The sequence below is a fragment of the Equus przewalskii genome, chromosome 6, assembly GCF_037783145.1.
Source record: "Equus przewalskii isolate Varuska chromosome 6, EquPr2, whole genome shotgun sequence".
Classification (NCBI taxonomy): Eukaryota; Metazoa; Chordata; class Mammalia; order Perissodactyla; family Equidae; genus Equus; species Equus przewalskii.
The window spans coordinates 1,859,661-1,882,758 of record NC_091836.1 but is presented as its reverse complement, the minus strand read 5'-3'; the positions used below and the strand labels follow the sequence as shown (position 1 = coordinate 1,882,758).

The window sequence follows — 23,098 nt, the reverse complement described above, 5'->3', positions numbered from 1 at the left end:
CCTCCTGGGCCAGGATGTTCTGACTCAGTTTACCTGCTGAGCGACCCTAGTCTGAAGCCGAGACAGGACAGGACGGGAGGGCCTGGTGACCTCCGATGTCAGGGGGCCGAGGTCACCGTGGATGTGTGCCCTTTGTTTAAGAACAGAGGCAACAGTGACGTCACCGCGGGCAAGGCGGGGTCCGGCTCCGTTTTGACGTGTGACCCTTGACACCAGAAGCCCCTCCTTCCTCCCCGCCCCGACGTTGGGGCTTGAGGTCAGCCGACCACCGCCCTGGGTCCTTTAGCTCTGGGAATGCGACCCCGCGGCCCCAGCCTGCGCGCAGACCAACCACTGGACAGACACGTGTGTATTAAAATCCTCAGGGGTACACTTTACACGGCGAGGAAATTCACGTCAGATCAGGCTTTTAGTGTCTCCCCAGAGAATTCTGAAAATGAAAAGCCCCTGTATCGCACAACGGTATGAACGTACCTGATTCTACTGAAAATGCATACTTAAAAATGCTTAAGATGGTAACGTTTCTCAGGATTTTGCCACAATATTTTTTAAAAAGTTTTATTTTTTAAAAAGAGTATTATATCCCTAAGGCAATTGAATTCCTGTTTGAACTGATATAAAACAACAACAAGCTTATATAAATGTGGGATGGACTGGAAAACTCTTAATACACTTAATAGACGGGGGTGAAAAACCTAATGCATTTAATATGCCTGCTCCTTTTAGAAAACATTCTCTCCCAAGAGATTAAGGGGACGTCCAAACTCATATCACTTGTCATTTTATTTACAAACAGAATTTTAAAAATTTACTTTTTATGGCTTGCCGAAAGATTCTAGGCTTTCATAAAAATTAGTGTTTAGAGGATTAACACATAAAAAAAGCAGATTTGGGTTAAAAATAAATTACTCATTGGATTTATAAACCACTAAAAATAAAATACGGTTATATGCATTTTTTTGGTTTAATATGAATAATGAATGCCAAGTTTTAAAAAATCAGCATGGAATTTGGAACTCTGCCTTAAGACTGGTGCTGACAGGTACCCCCAGCACAGCTGTCTGCTTGCCGTAATGTGTTCAGACAGAGACCCCGTGGGCAACGCTCCTGAAGAACAAGTCATTTCATGCATTAGGGTGAAAAATGAGGCCGGTCTCTGAATTCTTCAAAAGATACTCATCGCCACAGGGGAGAAAAGCAACAAGTAGGACAATCTGAGGGAAAAGAAGTGTGACTCAAGATATTTAGACCATGCTGGGATGTCATTCATGTCTAGAGGTAACACAGACAGTCTCAAACACGCAACGAGTGACAGGGAGAGAAACGAGCAAATTCTTCTCCCGTCTTCCTCCTCCAGCCTCCCACCCTCCCTGCAAAGACTTGTGAGCACGGCCCAACGGGAAGCCGCTGGCAAAGCAGAAAGGTGGTTTACGGCATTTCCAGCAAAGGATGAAAGGGTAGGGGTGGGCAGCGGAGTGACAGCCCCCATAAAGGCGTGTACATCCTCCTCAGCGGAACCTGTGACTATGTCACCTTACAAGGTAAAGGGACTCTGCAGATGGGCTAAGTCGAGGCCCCTGGGATGGGGGTGACCCTGGATTCCCGGGGCCCAGGGTCCTGAGCAGAGGGAGGCGGGAGGGTCAGAGGCCGAGATGGAGACGCTGCGCTGCTGGCCGTGAGGCCGGAGGAAGGGGCCCCGAGCCCAGGACGCAGCGCCTCTGGAAGCTGGAGGAGGTGGGACACGCTCCTCCCCTGGGGCCTCCGGGAGGACCCGCCCTGCCCGCCCCGGGTTTAGGACTCCCAACCTCCAGAACTGTTACAAGAATAAATTGGTGGTTTCAAGTCAGTAAATCTGTGGCAATGTGTTACCGCAGTCCCGGGGAACTCACACAGTGGGTCTGGAGCGAAGATAGCATTGCTTGGTGAGGGGCACAAATAATTCCTGTTCCCATCCCATCTCGCATCAGATAATTCTGAGCTTTCCATGTGCTCCTTCAGCATGGCTCTGCTCCTACTATCATACATCTCGACAGTTTTTCAGAGAACATCTTTGCGTCTTTCTGTTTGAAATACAGTCATGTGTCACTTAACGGGGATGAGTTCTGAGAAACGCATTGTTAGCTGATTTTGTCATTATGCAAAGATCATAGAGTGTATTTACAGGAAATAGCCTGCTACACACCTAGTGTCTAGGATACTAGTCTTACGGGACCACCATCATGCATGCGGTCCACTGTGGACTGAAACATCGCTATGCGGCACGCGCCTATCTAGCTCTTCGGGACTGAGGATGTTCTGACCAGAAATTTTATCCCAAAACATTTGGAAAATAGCAGAACGTTAGATTTCTGCATTCCTCATGAAGGCATATATTAATAATAACCACAACATAGGGAGAAGGGGGGACACTTAAAACTACTATGAAACATTTCAATCATACAGAACAGGCAGGAAATAACATCTTGAATACTCATATATCTACCACTAAGCTTTCCTAAATTCTATCGGTTTACTATATCTATCAGATTTTTTTTTTTGAGGAAGATTAGCCCTGAGATAACATTTGCTGCCAATCCTCCTCTTTTTGCTGAGGAAGACTGGCCCTGAGCTCACATCCGTGCCCATCTTCCTCTACTTTATATGTGGGACGCCTGCCACAGCATGGCCTGCCAAGCGGTGCCATGTCTGCACCCGGGATCCGAAGTGGTGAACCCCGGGCCGAGGAGAAGCGGAACGTGCGCACTTAACTGCTGAGCCACCGGGCCAGCCCCCAGATTTCTTGAAAGAAAGAAAATATTATAGATAGAGTTGAAATGTCCTGTGTGTCACCTCCAGGATCCCATTCCCCTCCATCTCCTCCCAGGGGGAAACCATAATCACAAGCTTGTGTTTATTATTGCCATGCCAGACATACAGATCCATAAACTGTGTATAACATTATTGTCCCAGTTTTCAAATTTTATAGAAATGCCATTATGGTATACATACTCTGCTTTTGACTTCTCCATCCCTCAAAAATGGCTTAATGTGGATAAATCACAATATATGTTTAATTATAATGTTTACTGTAACAAAATAAAATGCCAAAGAAATTAAAACAGGAAATACACCTTCTAAAATTACCAGAAATATAGTCCTCCAATACAAATAAAAGATAAGAAGTATCAAAAATGACATAAAATACATTAGCAGAACTAAAGTCAACATCATTTATCACAGCAATAATTGGCATAAATGTATTCATTTAAAAAAAAAGAATCCTAAAATAAAATCCAACTATATGGTAAAGATGAGACACAGGAGATTTAAAAAGTTGAAATTCAAAGGAGGTGAAAATTTATACCAGAAACAAACAGATTACTTTTGTTTAAAAAGCAGAGGTGGGGGCCGGCCTGGTGGCGCAGCGGTTAAGTTTGCACATTCTGCTTCGGCGGCCCGGGATTCGCCGGTTTGGATCCTGGGTGCAGACATGGCACCGCTTGGCAAGCCATGCTGTGGTAGGCGTCCCACATATAAAGTAGAGGAAGATGGGCATGGATGTTAGCTCAGGGCCAGTCTTCCTCAGCAAAAAAGAGGATTGGCAGCAGATGTTAGCTCAGGGCTAATCTTCCTCAAAAAAAAAAAAAAATCCAGAGGTGGAAAGTAGACAAAAAGATCACTTCAAAATGATACACGGTATAATTCACAATGAAATGCTGTCACAAAATAGTTACCCCAAGACCAGTGCTGGCGTGGGACCCGGAATATGGTATACACCCAAAAAATGTTGATGGTGAATGATGCCGATGCATATCAGGGCTCTTGCTCCCTACTCTGGCAAGTACATCGCACACTTGGGACTTTTCCCAGGCCACCAAAGGTCGCTCCACCGCTCCCTATCCCAAGTTCTACCTACCATCTTGGTACCCATAAGCCTCCCTGACTGGTTGATGAAACTCGAGATCCCTCGAGGTTGCTTTTTAGTCACGGTCAGAGTGATTATAGCATAACCAAACAAAACAGAAAAATGCAGAAAGTCACAAACAACCAGATAACCCTGACGAATAAACTCTGTTCATGTCTCCACACCTCTGTCCGGCCTTTGTCCATTTACGTGGATATTTTGACTTCACTTGATAGAACTGCACATTCCAGTTTGCACTTTTTCTTTTTCACCGCGCAGCCAAGGCGCTTTCCGTCTTTGCGTACGCCCTGCATTTCCATCGTAGTGTGCGAGACGAGTCAGAACCTAGCTAAGCAACCAACAGGGATGGACGGATTAAGTAAAATATTGAAACACGACATTGAAATGAAAATATTGATTTTTGAAACAAAAAGTGGAAACAGAATGCCTTTTGTTTCAACCACTAAATTCATGTGATAATTCTCAGCAAAACCCCATTCCACGTTTGTGTTCGCATTTCCCGATCTTTTCCTAGAGGATGGAGCTCATCGGGTACCGCTCAGTGGCAATTTCCCCCATTAAAAGGCCCCTTCTCAGATCCGGACTTCAGTGCTTTCCTTTGAGAGCGTGGCATAAACCTACTGCTTTTCCAGGAGTACACCAGAATGAAGTCTAATCATATTTATGTGGTAGAGCGCTAAAAGATGCTTTCCGGGGGAGTGAGCAAGCTCTAAAATCCAATAAGGTGGCTGCTCTGATAGAAAGCTTTCCCACAATCAATCATTTTGTAGGTCTTCTGACTAGTGTGAGTTTTCTGATGGGTGACGAGGGACGAGCTCTGGCTGAACGCTTTTCCGCATTCGTTACAGCTATACGGCTTCTCTCCAGTGTGCGTCCTCTCGTGCCTAACCAGGGAGGACCTCTGGCTGAAGGCTCTCCCACACTGACGACAGTCATAGGGGTTCTCGCCCGTGTGAGTTCGCTCGTGCTGATTAAGAGACGACCGGTCGCTGAAGGCCTTTCCACACTCGTGACACTCGTAGGGCTTCTCGCCTGTGTGCGTCCTCTTGTGTAAGATCAGGTAAGAACTCTGGCAGAAGGATTTCCCGCAGTCTTCGCATTTATAGGGCTTCTCCCCCGTGTGGATCCTCTGATGTTGGGTAAGAGACGAGATCCTGTTGAAAGCTTTCCCACACTCACTGCACGCGTACGGCTTCTCTCCCGTGTGAGTCCTCAGATGTCGGGTGAGGGTGGAGCTGTGCGTGAAGGCCCTCCCACACTCCTGACACTCGTACGGTCTCTCGCCCGTATGAATTCTCTGGTGCTCACTCAGAGAATGCCTCCGGTTGAACACTTTCCCACACTGGCGACATTCAAAGGGCTTCTCCACTGTGTTAATTTTGTTGTGTATCGTAAGAGCCATGCCGCGATTAAATGGTTTCCCACTTTCCTCGTATGCCGACATTTTCTCCCCTCTTTGAGTTCTTTTGTGTTGAATGATGGGACTATTCTGGCCGAGGTCTTTTCCACATTCGTTACTTTCACAGGATCTCCGGTCTGTGTATCCCGTCTGAGGATGGTTTAAGAATGGATCAGCTACCAGATTCTCAATATCTAGGTCACAGTTGTGGAAATGTTTTCCTACAGAACCTCCCTGGGATAAAACAGGGTCTGAGCTCCGATTATAGTTTTCCCCAAATTCGTACTGCGCAGTAGCGCTCTCCTGAGCAAATGCCTTCACGCGGATGTACGCCATTCGCCTCAAAAGCCTCTGGGGGTCTTCCTGGTTCTCCTCAAGTCGACCACATCCCCAGCCTTCTCTGGGGAGCTTTATGATGTTCATACCACCAGGTGGTTCTTCCCGCCAAACCACCTTCTTGTAAATTGACTCATGGTTTTCCGGTCTGTTCTCCCAACCTGAAATAAATTGAGGGGGGAATAAAAGGAATGAAACTTCTAACTTAAGAATGGTGGGACAAAAGAATTTCCAATGTATACAAGGCACATGTGGATTCATTTGCAAATATCAGCTTTCAGCATGGAATAAGGATAGGAAAAGAGAGATGGATCAGTATGCTGGTGTGCCGAGGAGAGGATGCAGCCGAAGAAGTTTGATGACGATGGGAAACGGGAAAAAACATAAATGTAGAAGGAACCACTCTACAAATAGGGGAATAAGAATGGCAGAGAGATGGGGGCCGGCCCAGTGGCGTAGTGATTAAGTTCACACCTCCACTTCGTCGGCCCAGGATTCAAGGGTTTAGATCCCAGGCACGGACCTACGCACCACTCATCAAGCTGTGGCAGTGTCCCACATACAAAATAGAGGAAGATTAGCACAGATGTCAGCTCCGCAACAATCTTCCTCAATCAAAAAGAGGAAGATTGGCAACAGATGATAGCTCAATGCCAATCTTCCTCACCAAAAAAAAAAAAAGAAGAAGAAGAAGGAAATGGGATGTTCTTTTCTCTGCACCCAAAGAGAGGGAGTAGAAGCAAGTACGTAAAAGGAGAAAGTTGCTGGAGGATGAACTGAAGGCATCTGGGAAAGTGCCACCAAGGACCTCGGCTTTCTCCTTATACAATTGGTGCCTCTGTGGAGAAATCTGTGACCAACAGTCCCCATGACGCTGCTCCCATCCCAATGGCTCATATCTGCCTGGTTCTCACCTGGACAAGAAGCTTGGGGAATCCCTTTTTCTCCCATCCACATGGCTTCTCCTTGCTCCAAGTGGAAAGATACAACTGGTTGAAAGAGCGAATACGTAGTCCACGGAGAGAGACTGGTGACTCGAGAGGTTTGTGCTGGGGAAGAGGTACCATCCTCAGCACCTGATTCAGGAATCAGGTTCTTCAAGGCTTCTGAGAGAGAAAAAGCACACTGGAGTGGTAGCACACTGACCAAGCTAAAGATTTTATTTTCCTAATTAAAAAATTGTGGATCTTACATTTTCCCCAAAGAAGACATACAAACGGCCAATGATGCTCGACATCATTACTCATTAGGGAAAGGCAAATCAAAGCCCCAGTGAGATGCCACTTCACACCTATTAGGGTGGCTAGAATTTTTTTAAAAAGCAAAAAGAAAATAAGCATTGGAAAGGATGTGGAGAAACTGGAACCCTTGTGCACGGCTGGTGGGAATGTAAAATGGAGCAGCTGCCGTGGAAAACAGTTGGCAGTTCCTGAAAAGTTAAACATAGAATGACCATACGATCCAGCAATCCCATTTCCAGGTATAAACCCCAAAGAATTGCAAACAGGGTCCCAAAAACATGTTTGCACACCTGTGTTCACAGCAGCATGATTCACAATTGCCAAAAGGTGGGAGCAACCCGAGTGTCCATCAACAGGGGAATGGATGAACACAATGCGGTCCATATACACACTGGAATATTAGGCAGCCTTAAAGAGGAAGGAGATCCTGACACCTGCTCCAACGTGGATGGACCCTGAGGACGTGATGCTCAGTGACATGAGCCAGACACAGAAGGACACTCACTGTGTGGTCCACTCACAGGAGGTCCCCAGAGGAGCCACATCCACAGAGACAGAAAGTGGACGGGGGGCCAGGGGCTGGGGGAGGGGTGGGAGTCAGTGTTTCATGGGGACAGAGTTTCAGTTTGAGGTGATGAAAAGGTTTTGAAATGATGCTGCTGGTTGTACAACACTGTGAATGTAATTAATGCCACCAAATTGCACACTTACAAATGGTTAAAAAAGGCAAATTTTATGTTATATATACTTTATCATGATAAAAAAAATGTTTTTTAATTACAGCTCTTCTCCTGGGCAGAGAGAGTCCAAATGCCCAGACTGTGTCCCCACCAGGAATCAGAGATGCCATCTATGCCCTAGCTAAGATCAGCATTTCACCAGCAGCTCCGGCTATCACAGACCGAAGAAACCAGCAGACCGTGAGCCCCACGGGGGCAGGGACCATGCTGTCTTGTTCACCCACAAACCCCACTTCCTACCATCACTCTTGACACCCAGCGCATGCTATGAAGCGTTAACTGCAGAGCACAGGAAGGATGGCGCCGGCCTTACCCAGGGAGGCCAGGTTCCTGCAGGTCTCCAGCATGACCTCTCTGTAGAGTGTCCTCTGAGCCGGGGCCAGCAGCTCCCACTCCTCCTGCGAGAAGTCTACGGCCACATCCTGGAAGGTCACCAGCTCCTAAAAGGCCACATGGGTTCTGCTCAAGAAGGGCCACCCCACCCACGCTCGCAGGAGGGGGGCTGAGGGTGGTGGCACCGGGGACTTCAGACTGAGCAGGGAGCACGTTCAGAAGTCAGATGCCACTAGCACCTGGGGGGGTACCTGTCATCAGCTTACTGTCAGAGGATGTCCAGACCCTGGGCCCGCCGTAAACACAGCAAGGACGCCCGCGCACAGGTCTGACGGGATTTCGCCCATTTCTTCTTGAACTGGTGATTCTAACTTTTGGATCTGTGAGTATGACACTCGCACTTGGGAACCTCCCCCGGCTGACACTGAAAATTGATAGACCCGCGGCTCTGCCATTGCACGGTCATGAGATGGATGGCAGGTCTCTTACTGACCCTTCTGGGGTCTGGCCTCACGTTTAATGGAGAGGAGATCTCAACCTCACAGGGTTGGAGCGAGGGCTAATGAGTTCACGTCGGCCACGGCACCCGCCACTGATCCGGTCAGAGAACCGAGAAGCCGCAGCCAGCATCCATGTGACCAGGGGGGTCATCGCCCCCGACTTGAGCTCAGTGGGGACTGGTTCTCGGCCGCCATGACTTGGAGGGGCATGTCCGAAGGCACAGATGGAGTAACAGGCGGGATCTGCCACTCCACCCCCGACTCGCTGAAATGTGGCGAGAGCATCCTTTGGGATCAGGCAGGCGGAGGGGGCATGTGGATGTTTGCTGCCTGGCCGACTCCTGCAGCATCCTCGTTCTGAACCGGAGGCTGGGCTGCTGTCTGTCATGAGGGCTGAAAATTACCCGCGGAATCTGAAAATGACAGATCCACTCCAGGGGAACGGGCCTGCCCGGTCCCCCCCCCAACCCCCCCCCCCCCCCCCCCCCCCCGGCTGGTTTGGGCCATCCTGGCTGAAGTGAGGGGTTTTTTTTTTTAAATAAAAGCTCATTTCTGGTGATGCCTTTGGTCTCTTTCCCCTCCCCTCAGGAGGAGAAAGGGCTGGAACATTCCCAAAGGTGAGCTTTGAGGTGGACCAAAAATATTCAACGTTTCTGTCGCTCATTCCTTCCAGCGGGAGAACAGGTTAAATTAGTTCCCAAATTTTAGACGAAGCAGAAAAAAACAGCCTTTCTCCAGCCAGCTGCAGCTGCGGCTCCTCCTCCTCTGCCCCCCGCATTCCAGCTGGTTCTTCCCGGAGGTTTCAGGTTAACCCTATGATTGCTAAGCTCGCTGCAAGGGTTTGAGTAACTTCGCAGTTAAAAGAAAAAGGCACAAAAATGACGGCTTTGTATTTTGTGACAATTACATATGGATGTATAGTAAAAAGTTAGCATGAAATATTATTGTTTTTCTATTTATTAAATATAATAATATATTCACATTATTATAATATATAATTATATTAAAATTATTATTATGCAAATATATTATTATAATTTCACAATAGAGAGATCATCTCAATCAAGGAAAGCTGGGGGAAAAAAGTCCTAGTGGGACACAGCTTCTTTGCTTTTTGCTGTCCTGCTGGGCAGGTTAAAATGTAGACTCTTTAAATATTAAAAACCAAACAGGGGCCAGCCCGGTGGTGCAGTGGTTAAGTGCGCATGTTCCGCTTCAGCGGCTCAGGGTTCGCGGGTTCGGATCCCGGGTGCGGACATGGCACCGCTTGGCAAACGCCATGCTGTGGTAGGCGTCCCATGTGTAAAGTAGAGGAAGATGGGCACGGATGTTAGCTCAGGGCCAGTCTTCCTCAGCAAAAAAAAAGAGGAGGATTGGCAGCAGTTAGCTCAGGGCTAATCTTCCTCAAAAAACAAAGAAACAAGTCTCCACAGCTCGTGATTTTTCCTGCGGTCCGTCTCTATGTGGACGCTGAGACAGACAAGGGCCCAGCGGTCTGGCCTTGAGGCGTCTCTGCTTTGCTGCCGGGAAGACAAGCTGCGGGCTCCCTCTGGAATTGTGCACTCACAGATCCTCTCTGCCTGCACGGGGGCCGGGCTGAGACCTGACTGTTCCCCAGGCTCACCTGGAAGCTGGTCCAGGTGCAATGACCAGGGCTTTGACTTGGGGACCACTGCAGATCCAGGGGCCCTAACCATGACAACATCATGGATGCTGGCTGAAATGTCCACAGAAAAGGGCTGGACCATCTGGAACTGAACAGTCGATCAGCTCTATATTTCTGACGCAGAGACCAACTGCCTTCCGAAACTTGCGGCTGCCACCCAAAGCCTCGAGGTAGGGGGGTGGGACCCCGTCACCCACTTCTGACGGATCTGATGTCCCAAGTGTCTGATGGCTGCCTCTGCTTCGCTCAGCTTTCTCCTGATACACACACCTTACCGAGGAAAGCAGTTTCACTATTAAACACAGTCGTCTCCAGCCTTAAAAAGGAAGGAGATCCTGACGCCTGCTACAACGTGGATGGACCTGGAGGAGGTGATGCTCAGTGACATGAGCCAGACACAGAAGGACACACACTGTGTGGTCCACTCACAGGAGGTCCCAGAGGAGCCACATCCACAGAGACAGAAAGTAGATGGGGGGCCAGGGGCTGGGGGAGGGGTGGGAGTCAGTGTTTCATGGGGACAGAGCTGCAGTTTGGGGAGATGGAAAGTTCTGGAGACGGATGGAGGGGATGGTGGCACAGCAACGTGAATGTGCTTCATGCCGCTGAGCTGGGCACTGAAAAACGGTTACGATGGTACATTTTATGTTACGTGTATTTCACCACAATTTAAAAAAAATTTAAGTAAAGAGGATGGCACCTTCCGGGGTGGCCCCTCTGGCTCTATAGGCGAAAGTGTGGGGTCTCAGGCTGCGCGGATGCCCCCAGCCCTAGGAAGGAGGCACAGCTCCCCTGTCTGGAGAGATGCCTGCTGGATGCAGTGGGCGTCTTTGCTACGCTTACGAGAAGCGTGAGGACCTGGACGCAGACGCTCACAGGGAGGTCCCCCTAGGCCCCGGCATAGCAAGGGGGCTGCCTTCCCTCTGGACACATGGACGCCTCCTGGGGGAGGAGGAAGTCCCCACTCACCTGGGGCCAGGGGGGCAGGTGCTCAGCCATCCTCTCCTCTCGGAGGGGAAGAAGCAGGTTTCTGGGCAGGCAGAGCTGTGGGGGGAGAAAGGCCGAGTGAAGAACAGACCCAGGTCGGTCCCCAAGCCCGGAATCTGGCCTGGCGACCCCTCCAACTGCCCGAGGTGACTCTCACACACAGATCGTGGTCAACGGCCGCCAGGACAGAGGCCAGGAGTCTTAATGGCTCCAATTCATGGATGAAGACACTGACGGTCTTGGAAGCAACCAATTCAGCTGAGTTTACAAAGTGCACGAGTTCTATCGTGAAGCACCCGTGCTAGGGTCCTGGGGCCACGAAACAAAGGACCACACACAAGGGCCTTAAAACAACAGAAACTTGTCCTCTCTGTTCTGGAGGCCAGATGTCTGAGGCCAAAGTGTTGCAGGGCCGCGCACCCTCCGGAGGCTCCAGGAAGGAGGGTCCTTCCTGCCTTTTTCAGCTTCCAGGGGCTCCAGGCATCCCTGGGCTTATGGTCATGTCATCACCCGTCACTGCCTCATCATCACGTGGCCGTCTTCTCTCTCTGTCCCTCTTCTTCTTATAAGGACACCAGTCCCTGGATTAGGGCCCACCCTACGCCACGGTGACCTCATCCTAATTTAAACCAGTTATCTCCACAAAGACCCCATTTCCAAATAAGGTCAAGTTTTGAGGTTCTGGGCGGATGCGAATTTGGGGGATACCATTCAACCCAGTCTGACCTCCCAGAAGCAAACTCTGGAAGGCTCTGTCCTGATGCCGGCAGGTGGCCCACCCCCTCGCCCGTCTCAGGGTCACCCCTCCCTCCCCACAGCGGGCCCCCAGACTCCGCCTCTCCTGGACTCCTCTCTTTTCTGCTGGACTCCTCTGCCAAACCCCGCTGGCACGGCAGCAGGAAGGATGGAGACGGGTCTGTCCCCACCCACAATCCTGGCGCCATGTCCCCTAGATTTGGGTGTCACCGTGGAAGCAAAGAAAGGAGAGTTGACCCAGGGTAGCGAGCCCATCAGTGGCTGTTACCGGAACGCGTCAGCTTGAAATGACGGCAGGGCAGCGGGCGTTTATTGAGTGCCTTCTGTGTGCGAGGCTCGGTGTGTGAGGTCACACCTGTCCGTCCTCACCGTGAGAAGCAGGAACACGTGCCCCTTAGGCCTGGGGGGGGATTCTGAGCTCCCCACACACCCACGGGGCCCCCTGCCCTTCCGGGGGATCGGGGCTGTGTCCATTCTGACGCCTCTGCACAGTGACAGGCCTTCCTCCTGGATCAACTTCAGTCGGGCCCTCGGAGCCCTCGTCTCAGCGGGCCTCAACCTCCGGGCTTCCCAGGGCCTCTGTGCATCACTCAGTCTTAGCAAGAACCCTGCTAAGTCACGTTAGCCAGAACCCCCCACCCTCCCTGGTATATGATCGCCCTGGACATTTGATCAGACCCCTCACCCCCACCCAGGCCAGGTCGGATGGCCGGCCTGTCTGCAGCGGGAATCAGGCCAGGTGGGTGAGGCTCGAAGGAGAAGCAGGACATTTGCACAGCCCCAAGCTCACGCCCCCACGATATTTATTAATTACCATCACGGTTTTCAGATATGTCTGTACAGTCGTCAGTATTTCTCCTTCCGGGAGGCGGCGCAAACCTCCGTCCCCTTCAGCGTGGGCCGACTGACCCGCTTCCAACAAACAGAGCACAAAAAGGGAGAAAGAGTGACTTTCGGGTGGGGAAGCTCCACAGACCCCACCTTCACCAGATGATCGAGGTTCGGATCACCGGGGATGAGGGGTGGGCATCAGGGACCCTGGACATGACACGAGGAGGACGCCTCGTCCCTGGGGTGTCTTCCCCCAAAATCACGACACGACGTCAGACACACCCCACCTGCAGGCAGGCCGTCCTCCCGAAGCCCAGCCCGGCGCTCTCAAGTGTCAAGGCCATGGACCACAAGGAAAGTCTGAGGAAGCGTCACAGACGGGGGCAGACAAGGACTACACGTCACATGGGATCCCGGATGGGGTCCGGGGCCAGAAAAAGGACATGAGCGGAAAATCGGGGGAAATCTGAATAAAGTTTGCGTCTAGCTAATAGCACAGAAGCAATGTTAATGTCTTAGTGGGTTTTTTAAAAAAATTGTATTGTGGTGACAACACTTGACACGAGCTCCATCCTTGGGACAAATGTAAGCGTACAATGCAGTGTCGTATTGACTGTAGGCGCAACGTTGTCCTACCTCCCTGGACTCGTGCATCCTGCTAAACCGAAACTTTACACCTGTCGATGAAGAACGCCCCGCTCCCCTCCCCCAGCCCCTGGGAAGCACATTCCGGCTAATGCCTCAGTTTTAATAAACGTTCCACGATAAGATGTTAACATTAGCGGATGCGTTCCACCGGGGCGGTGTCACCCCTGAGATGGTGCAAATCTGTTCTTAGAGGGGTGGGGAAGAGGAAAAACAGCGTTCTTTTTACATATAAAGCACAGCTCTCCATATAGCGCATAAGCTGATATACAGCATGTCTGTCTGTCGTTACGGCCTGAAACGTGTCCCTCCAGGGTTCCTACGCTGACGCCCTAATCCCCAGGACCTCAGAACGTGACTATATTTGGAGACAGGGCCTTTGAAGAGGTAAAATGAGGTCCTTAGGGTGGGCCCTAATCTGATCTGGCTCGGGTCCTTTAAGAGGAAGAGATGAGGACACAGACACGCACAGAGGGACGACCACATGAGGACACAGGGAGACAGCGGCCGCCCACGCGCCAGGGAGAGAGGCCTCAGGGGGAACCAGCCCTGCCAACACCTGGACCCCAGACTCCAGCGCCAGGAGAGAACCAACGTCTCTGGTTTAAGCTGTCCACCTGTGGGGCTTTATGGCAGCCCCGGTGAATGAACACATCCTTGGTGTTAAAACGTCATGGGGGAGATGGCGTCCATATCGGCGTGCTCTGGCTGTGTGAGACGCCACCACGGGGGAAGCTGGCGATGCATCCATGAGACTCTATCCTGTTTCTGCAACATCTCATGAGTCTATAATTAATTAAAAATTAAAAGTTAAAAAAAAAGGTAGCCCCGCCCCCAGTAAAGAATTTCATGGAAAAGGGTAATTAAGAAAAACGTGTCTACAAAGGCTCCTTGGGGGTGATAATGGGGGAAAAAAAAAAAAGAGAGAGAGAGAACAGTGCCGGAGGGAGCTGGGGAAAGGGACACAGGAAGGCTCCGGGCCACCTCGGCAATTCTTCTGTGATCTAAAATGATTTCTAAACAAAAAGTTCACTTAAAGAAGAGACATTTCTCCAAATGGCCGATAAGCACATGAAAGGGTGCTAGACTTCACGAGTCGTTAGGAAATGCAAATCAAACCCACAGTGGGACAGCAGCTTACCCCAGCCAGGATGGCTAAAACCAAAAAGACAGACAATAACAAGTGCTGACAAGGACGCGGAGAAACCAGAGCCCCGTGCACGGCCGGCGGGAATGGAAAACGGTGCAGCCACTGTGGAGAACAATCGAGAGGTCTCTCAAAAGGTTAAACATCGTTTCCATCTGACCCGGCAACGCCACTCCGAGGTGTCCACTCGGAAGAAATGAGAATACACGTCCACACAAAACCTGTTCACAAACATTCACGGCAGCATTATCACAATCGCCAAAAGGTGCAAACAACCCCAGTGCCCATCAGCGTCCAACAATGTGTCCATCCGCACAGTGGAATATGACTCAGCCATGAAAAGGAACGAAGCGCTGACACACGCTACGACGTGGATGGACCTTGAAGACGTCATGCTAAGTGCAGGAAGGCGGACACAAAAGGCCACATATTGTAGGACTCCATTTATACGATGTCCCGCAAAAAGATACATTCAAGTCCTAACCTCCAGACCCTGTGAATGGGACGTTATTTGGAAATAGAGTCTTTGCAGATGGAATTAGTTAAGATGAGGTGATACCGGAGTAGAGTGGACCCTAATGCAATATGACTGGTGTCCTTTAAAGAAAGGGACACAGACACACAGGGAGAAGGCCACACGACAGTGGAGGCAGAGATCGTGGTGATGCAGCTACAAGTCAAGGGGCACCACGGGTTGACAGTCACCACCAGAAGCTGGGAGAGGCAGGAAGTGTCCTCCCTGAAGCCTTCGCTGGGGAACTCGGCCCTGCCACACCTTGATCTCGGATTTCGGGCCTCCAGAACTGGGAGAGAATAAAATTCTGTTGTTCTAAGCCCCTTAGTCTGTGGTGGCCCGTTACGGCGGCCCCAGGACACTTGTACGAACACTGAAGGCACAGAGAGGCCACGCTCCTTGCCCACCCCGTAGCCTGGGTGCCAAAGGGATTCTCTGCAAGTGCCCGGGGGGGTTGACAACCCTGCCCCCACACTGCCTGGGGTTCCCTCTCTGCTCTTAGGACTTTAAATTGCAGTTCATGGCTATGGGTCCGAGCCCCAGTCTAGCCTCCTCCTGGCTCTTCCAGAGCCATGCTCTCCCACCCATCCTCCTCCCTCAGCGGTGGATGTCAGCCACCCCTTTAGGCCCCCTCACCCACCCAGGCCTGCGGCACCTGCCTCAGGATCCTCCCTCTCAATGCTCAAACCACCAAAATTCACCCTTTTGTCACAAGAAAGGCCCGATGCGGACTTCCTCGCACGGAAAATGAAATCAACTCCAGGGAAGTGGGGAGGCCAGTGTGCTTGGTGCTGGGACACTGGGAGAACGGCCAGCTGCTCCCTCATTCCTTGGCAGGTGTGCCTGGGCGTGAATGCAGGGGACCCGTATAGCTCCTGGCTAGAATCACATTGCTAAAGTGTAAGCCAGGGTCTCCCCATCGCACTCTGGACCCTGGGCCGGGTTGTCTCTGGGGGCCGTCCTGGGGGTTGTGGGGGGATGAGCAGCATCCCTGGGCCCACCCACTGATACCAGGAGCACCCCCATTGTGACGGCCACAGATGTCCCCGACACCGCCCAGTGTCGCCTGGGGCAGGGAAGCAGAATCGCCCAGGTGAGACCCCCTGGCCAGTCCAAGAAGGAGCCCGAGTGGGTCTCCATTCAGAAGTCCAGGCGTTCCAGCCCCTCTGCCTTTACCAGCAAACGGCTTTGCCCCATTCTCCTTTCAGATGCCTGGGAGCTCTATTCCGCACAGAACAGGTTTGCTCCAGCGGGTCTCTCATCCAGGGGCTTTCCCACAGGGTAAAGGTCACACTTTGTCATTCTGGGTGCTGGGCGGCCGTGGCAAGCTGCTCGGCCTCTCTGACTCTCCTGTTGCATCCAGAGTGACAGGTGGCGCAAACCCGCAGGGGAACGCCCAAGGCCACCCCCCACCCCGACCCCCGCCCGGGCCTCCGCCCCCCGCCCCCTGTCCACCTAACGTCCCCGCCGGGGCCAGGCTCGGGGTGGCGCCGCGGCCCGGACCAGGGGGTCCCCAGCGCTCCGGCCCCAGGTGCGGAGGCAGGTGGCACTCAGGGCGCAGCGCTGGGGCGCCACCGGGTCCTGCCGGGGTCCGCCGCTGCAGAGGTGCTCCGTGCACCCCGTTTTGGGGACCCCCCCACCTCCGGCTCGGCCCCACCGCGGCCGGAGCAGACGCCCCCCGCCCGAGCCCCGCATTAACTCACGCCGCCGCCGCCGCCCCGGACGCGCGCCCAGGACGGCTCGGCATTGCGCCTGCGCACCCCGAGGCCGCGAACTACAAGTCCCAGAAGGCGCCGGGAGCGGGACTGAGTTCCTGATTCAAGGGGGAGGGGGAGGGGAGGGGGATGCGAGTTGAGCCACAGCGCCCTCTCCGGGCGGGCGGTGTCTCTGCAGGACTTTAATGTGTCCTGCGGCTGCGCACATCCTCCGACCCCAAGAGCGCGCACGCGCTCCCGAGGCAGTTCTGGCGCATGCGCGGCCTGTCTAAGGAAGAAAATCTATTCAGTACGGTGTCTGAGAGAGAAATATTTGCCATTAAAATAATTATTATTGCCATTTGTTAACAAATTATATAAATATATAATCCATTATATCTTAGTAAAATTGTTTTAATAATATTTATTATTAATATGTTGACATTAATATTCCATTAAAATAAAACTACTACAATTAATATATTGATATGGTATAAATAACATATTCTTACTATACTATAATATATAATATGATAATTAAATATAATTATCTTTGTAATGCCATCACATTGGGCATTAGAATTTCAACATACAAATTGGGGGGGACACAAAACATTCAGCCCACAGCAGATTCATCCTGCATATCCATAAGAGAACAGAGCCTTTATCGGAGAACAACTCTACACTATTTAAACTCACCACAAGGTCTAATTAAATTAATCTAATGTCTCATCTTTCTACTTAAGTAATTGTCTTTAGTCCTTGTCTCCTTTACTCATTGATGGAGAGCAAACCTGCGATTCCAAATGTGGATAAATGTGAAATTACGCAGTGATTCAAAGTTAATTGAATATTTTGAACTTTTAAATCACATTTGGTGTGCACAGCTTCATTGAAGGCGATGTGGTGTCCTATGCCTCAGAAATGTACTGTTTTGGTAATGACCATATCAACTGTCTTTTCGTCATCTGTCTTTCATTCAGCGGATAAATGGCGTTCTGCGTAGCTTTTATCAAATCGGAGACCCTGATTTTTTCTAACTCTCTCTGGATGCATCATTCTGGGGCAATTCCTTTAGGTGATGGATAAAACATTCAAGATCGTTTGTTTGATTGCAGTTTGCAACAAGGAACAGGATGCCCAGCTCAAACTACCTTCATAAGGAGGAAATTCTTTATCGCTTAACAAAAAACGGAGAGAAGTCGTGCTCCCAGGGTCATTTGTTTCAAGCATTCATCAACACCATCCATGCGACAAGTTCATCCAGTCTGTCTTCCATCTCGGTGACTTGGTGAGGTCACGCGGGGGGAGCCCACTAAAAATGGGTCATATTACAGGGGACCTCTCCAACACTTTGGGCTGGAGACACAGGTGTTATCATCAGATCCACGTTATAACAGGGGAAGGGGGCACAGAGAGGCCTCACCGGGAGCGACTAGCAGATTTCTGTGTGTCCTAGCGCGGCCCAGCATCAGCACAGACAGCCTTCACGCCCGAGGTTTCCTTTGCCATCTTCTGGTCCAGTAACGCGCTGTCCCATACAGTGGGCGCTATTGCATCTTGAAAGGTAGCTATTCCACGCTGAGATATGCTGTGAGTGTTATAAAATGGATACCAGATTCCCAAGACTTTGTTCGAAAAATAAGACTATAAAATATCTCATGAATAGCTTTTTCTATCAATGACATATTGAAATAATATTTTGGATACATTGGGTTAAATAAAATATATTATTAACATTAACTTCACCTGTTTCCTTTTACATGGCTACTGGAAGATTTAAAACAACACACGGCCTATATTGTATTTTTTCTGGACTGGTGTAGGAGAGCAAGACACCTGTCATCCATCTTAGAATGGCTTCCATCCGGGGACCTTCTCTTAGCGTGAGCCTTGAATGGCTACATGTGGTAAGGTTTTGCCACCCGCTGGACACACCCAGTACTGCTGTCTGCCTCCTCTATTCACTGATTCTGCAAGTCTTGATTGGATCCCTCCTAGGGGCTGCCAATAGGCTCGGTGGGAGAGTGAGCTCTGAATATGCATGTCCAAAGGAAGAGCCAGTGCAAAGGCCCTGGGGTATTTCCAAAACCCTTTCCTCTTCCTTTTCTTGCTGAGGCCTGGGGAAGCGGGACAGAGAGCTTCTGTAACTGCATTGGACAGTGGAGGAAACTGAGGCCCAGAAAGATGGCGGCCAAGACTACTCAGCCCTCCTTCTCTCCCCTTCTTCAGCTCGAGCTAACTGTGCTTCCCGTGGCGAACAGACTTCCCTCCTCATGTCTTGCTGAAACTGCCCCACAGTGGCCACTGGGGACATCCCTGTCGCTGAATCATTCTCACGCACAGACCCCGCCACTGAGGGGCTGACATTGCCCAGTTCCGGCCAACGCTGAGTCAGCAGATGCCTCATGGGTGGTGCTTCTGGGAAAGCGATGGTTTTCCTGATTTTTCTTTTTTTTAAAAAAAAAGGAGAGACAAATCTGGCACGTGCATGTTGCCTGTGTCCTTCCATCCTCCTCCTCCCTGGAATGCGGCTGCAATACCGGAATGCAACCATGAGGACAAACGCCACCAAGAGCTGGGGCGTTGGCACCACCAGCCCATCTTGAGATCTCTTGCTATTTGATGGGAAAAATGCTCTCAATTCTTTTGGGTATATATTCAGAAGTGGAATTGCTAGGTCTTATGGTAATTCTATGTTTAACTTTTGGGCGAACCTATAAATGAGTCTTTTCGCCTGATCTTGAACTTCGTAGAAATGTAAGCCTATGGTACCTACTCTTTTTGGTCCGGCTTCTTTCGCCTAATGTCGTCTGTGAGATTCATCCGTGTTGACAGCCCAGCGGAGATGAGTTCCATTACTGCTGTGTAGACTTCCGTTGTATAAACAGAACAGTATCTTTGGTAGATGTGGCCAGAGTTTTGTAAATTGGTGGCACTGATTTACATTCCTGCCAGGAGTGTATAATTATTCCCTTAGCACATAGTCTTGTCTAGTTTTAGACATCCCGGTGGATGTGTAGGAGTATTCCATTGTGGGGTTTTTTGGGGTTTTTTTGTTTTTGTTTTTGAGGAAGATTGGCCCTGAGCTAACATCCTCCACCAATTCTCCTCTTTTTTGCTGAGGAAGATTGGCCCTGAGTTAACATCCATGCCCATCTTCCTCTATTTTATATGTGGGATGCCTGCCACGGCATGGCTTGACAAGCAGTGCATGGGTCCACGCCCTGGATCCGAACTAGCGAACCCCAGGCCGCCAAAGTGGAACACATGAACTTAACTGCCGTGCTACTGGGCCGGCCCCTCCGCTGTGGTTTTAATTTTCATTTCTCTAACGACAGCTGATGTTGAATACCACTTCATATGGCTGTTGGCAGTGTGGACTGGTTCTTTGGTGAAGCATCTTTTGCCCGTTAAAAAAGGTCTTTTTCTTATTGGCGTGTCTGGCATTTTTCTAAGCGTCAAGGCGGCGAGTCCTTTGCTGGTGAATATTTCAAAAATCTTCTCCACCCTCTGGCTTGCGTTTTCTCTCCTAATATTTGGGTGAAAGCAGGTTCTTAATTTTTACAAGTGCAGTCTGGCCATCTTCTTTCAATGTTGACTGCTCCTTGTTCCTCACTTAAAGGAAGAAAACGTTGCCAACTTCCAGGGTCTTGAGGACATTCCTCTTCATGTTTCTAAAAGCTTTAGGGTTTTGCTTTTCACATTTGTGATTTGTGGCCCATTTAAATTAATTTTTGTGGATGGCGTGAGGTAGGGATCAGAGATCGCTATTCTCCATTGACAGGTCCATTTGCTGAAGAGGTCGTCCTTCCCCACCAATCTGTGCTGATGCCTCTGGTGCAGATCAGGGGGTCTTTCACGTGGGGCCTGTTTCTGGGCGCCTCTTTGTTTTCCTCCATCGGTAAACCCATCCATCCTTGTGCCAGAACCAAACTTTCTTAATTACTGTAGCTTTACGAAATTCTTGATGTCTAACAGTGTACGTACTCCAAATTCATGTTCTTCTTCAAGATTGCCTTGGCTCTCCTAGGTTCTTTGCATTTTAATACAAATTTTAGAATCACCTAGTCGGTTCCTACAAAAAAAAAAAAAAAAGTCCGCAGGGATTTTAATTGGCATCGTGCTAAATCTGTAGATCCACTTGGGTGGGAACAGGACCTATGAACCTTCCACCTCCGTGGACATGTTACATCTCTCATTTCCCTCCACAATATTTTGAGTTCCGGTGTAGAGCAGTTGTACATCCTACGTCCAACTTATTGCTGGGTGCCTGATGCTATTATAAATGGTGTCTTTTAAACACGTAAATACTTCCTTTTCCAAGTACTGACCGCTAGTATATCGAAATGGGTAAGAGGGGCCGGCCCCGTGGCCGAGTGGTTAAGTTGGCGCGCTCCGCTTCAGCGGCCCAGGGTTTCTCCGGTTTGGATCCTGGGCACGGACATGGCACCAGTCGTCAGGCCATGCTGAGGTGGCGTCCCACATGCTACAACTAGAGGGACCCACAGCTAAAAATATACAACTATATACCGGGGGGACTTTGGGGAGAAGAATAAAGAAAAAAGAAGAAGATTGGCAACAGTTATTAGCTCAGGTGCCAAACTTAAAAAAAAAAGAAATGGGTAAGAGATGCCAAGGCTTCGCCAAAGGCATGCGGATGGCAAACAGGCACAGGAAAAGAGGCTCAACATCCTTAGGGAAAAGCAAAGTCAACCCACAAGGAGATGTCACGTCGCACCTCTTAGAAAAGCTAGAATCCACTTCTAGGTGTTTCCCCCAGAAAGATGAAACCAGGAACCAGCCTAGAGCCGATCAATCAATACAGAGGCCGTCCTGGGTGGTTTCATTTATATAAAACTTTAGAAAGTTCACAGCATCGATAGTGACGGAAGCAGATGAACGGATGTGCGGGGAGTGGTGGGAGGGACTGCAGAGGCCCCGGGGGACTTCGGGGTGGTGAGCACGTCGTGGGCAAGTCCTGCCTCTCTCCCTCCCCTGCCCCGTCTCCTGTGGCTACAGGGACGTGAGGACCGCTACGGTCCCCCCAGGCAAGAACCTTGGGTCTGGACCTCCACTCAGGACCAGCACAGGGTCGCAGGTGACAAATGGCCACTCAGAGTGGCTCAAGCAGAAAAGGGCATGCAATGGCTCCTAAGTGCAAAGTCTGCGGGGCTGGGACCGGGTGCACAGACGGTGTCCCGGGGAGGCGGCCCTTGGAGCTCTGGTGTCCTCGGGGCTGCCTCTTCGAGAGGCTGCATTTGCCCAACTGCTTATATTCTCCAAGTTTCAAGTCTGCACGGTTTCAGCAAGACACAGGCCTGTCAGCACCAGCCCCAGTTGGGCTCTTTGTCCATCCGTGAGCTGGCCTCTGGCCGGGGAGATGGCCCACACTGCCTGCCTTAACCAGGGGCCCACGACCTTTGAGACGGAGCTGACCCCAGCCTCATGGGCCGCAGGGGGCTGCACGGAGCGCCCACAGGAGCTTGGTGGGGTGTGAACATGGGAGCATGGCACTGGCCTGTGGCACTGTGCCCGGAGCCACGGTGAGCTGGGTGACCCTCCTGGCCCAGGCCGTGCTGGAAGCTCTCCCCACGGCCCCACCACCCGACAGTCCAACCCTGGGACTTGAACCCAGTCCCCCGCCGGCCCCCGGGCCGTCCAGCAACGTCTGCATTGAACTCAAGTTTAGGAGACGACGTTGCTTATTCCCGGGCCAAGAGAGAGGCGTCCTCGCCAGTGAGGCCCCACGCGGACCACCTCTTGCCAGGTTGCTGCTGGATGAGGACACCGGGAAGGAGTGGACACTGGCCTTGATCCGAAGATGCCCAGCCTGTGACAAGCCCGTGGGGAGGCAGCCAAACCCAAGCCCTCTGTGAGGAGTCCTACGATGTCCCCTGGCACCACGGGCCCCTTCGGGGGTGGCGAGTGGGGCTGCTGGAGGCCACCAGCTAGAAAGGCCCCACGGCTCTTCCCGGAGTCTCGTGTGTGACGGGGCTCCTCGAGATTCTGGCTGAAGTCTCCAGACGGCAAGAGCAGCCGTGAAGCCTGGGGTGCGGGCAGGGATGGGAAGCCGCGGGCCGACTCCTCAGGCCCGACCCAGCCGGAGGCGGCCCGCCAGGGTGCACAGGGGCCCCCTTTAGTGTCCAGGTCTCATCAAAATCCAACAAGCAAGTCTGTGCAGAAATGTTACAAGGATGGCAGAACACACAGGCTCCATTCTTGTTTTTATTTCCCTTTTTCCCTCGTAGGGGCGAGGCAGGGGTTGGCGCGGATCCTGACTCCAGGCTGTCCTTGGAGTCCTGTGGGAACCCCGGGAGGGGACGGGGCGGAGGAGCAGACACTGCGCGGCACCGGGGCCTCCTGGAGCGCCCGCAGGTTCCCAGCCCCAGGCCCCCGGCCCCT

The 23,098-nt window shown here is 51.1% G+C and overlaps 1 protein-coding gene and 1 long non-coding RNA gene across 4 annotated transcripts in view; one reads left to right on the top strand and one right to left on the bottom strand.

Annotated features, from left to right (window-relative positions):
* Positions 1-15,288, bottom strand: part of LOC103562963 (zinc finger protein 555) — a 28,673-nt gene extending 13,385 nt beyond the window's left edge. The window contains exons 1-6 of one of the 3 annotated variants that reach the window (XM_070622465.1): positions 13,956-13,971; positions 12,677-12,774; positions 11,089-11,163; positions 7,934-8,060; positions 6,554-6,745; positions 2,941-5,800 (exon numbers count right to left, since the gene is read on the bottom strand). In XM_070622465.1, coding sequence (XP_070478566.1) covers positions 4,614-5,800; positions 6,554-6,745; positions 7,934-8,060; positions 11,089-11,163; positions 12,677-12,679 — 1,584 coding nt within the window. In that variant the 5' untranslated portion in view covers positions 12,680-12,774; positions 13,956-13,971 and the 3' untranslated portion in view covers positions 2,941-4,613. Of the gene's footprint in view, positions 5,801-6,553; positions 6,746-7,933; positions 8,061-11,088; positions 11,164-12,130; positions 12,149-12,676 lie in introns of those variants that run through there. The other 2 variants (XM_070622466.1, XM_070622467.1) reach the window with 2 other exon arrangements.
* LOC139083773 (uncharacterized) lies at positions 226-7,939 on the top strand. The gene is made up of 4 exons (XR_011540696.1): positions 226-345; positions 1,358-1,541; positions 4,753-4,964; positions 7,664-7,939. It is a non-coding gene; the product is annotated as an uncharacterized lncRNA (long non-coding RNA).
* Positions 15,289-23,098: the final 7,810 nt, after the last annotated feature.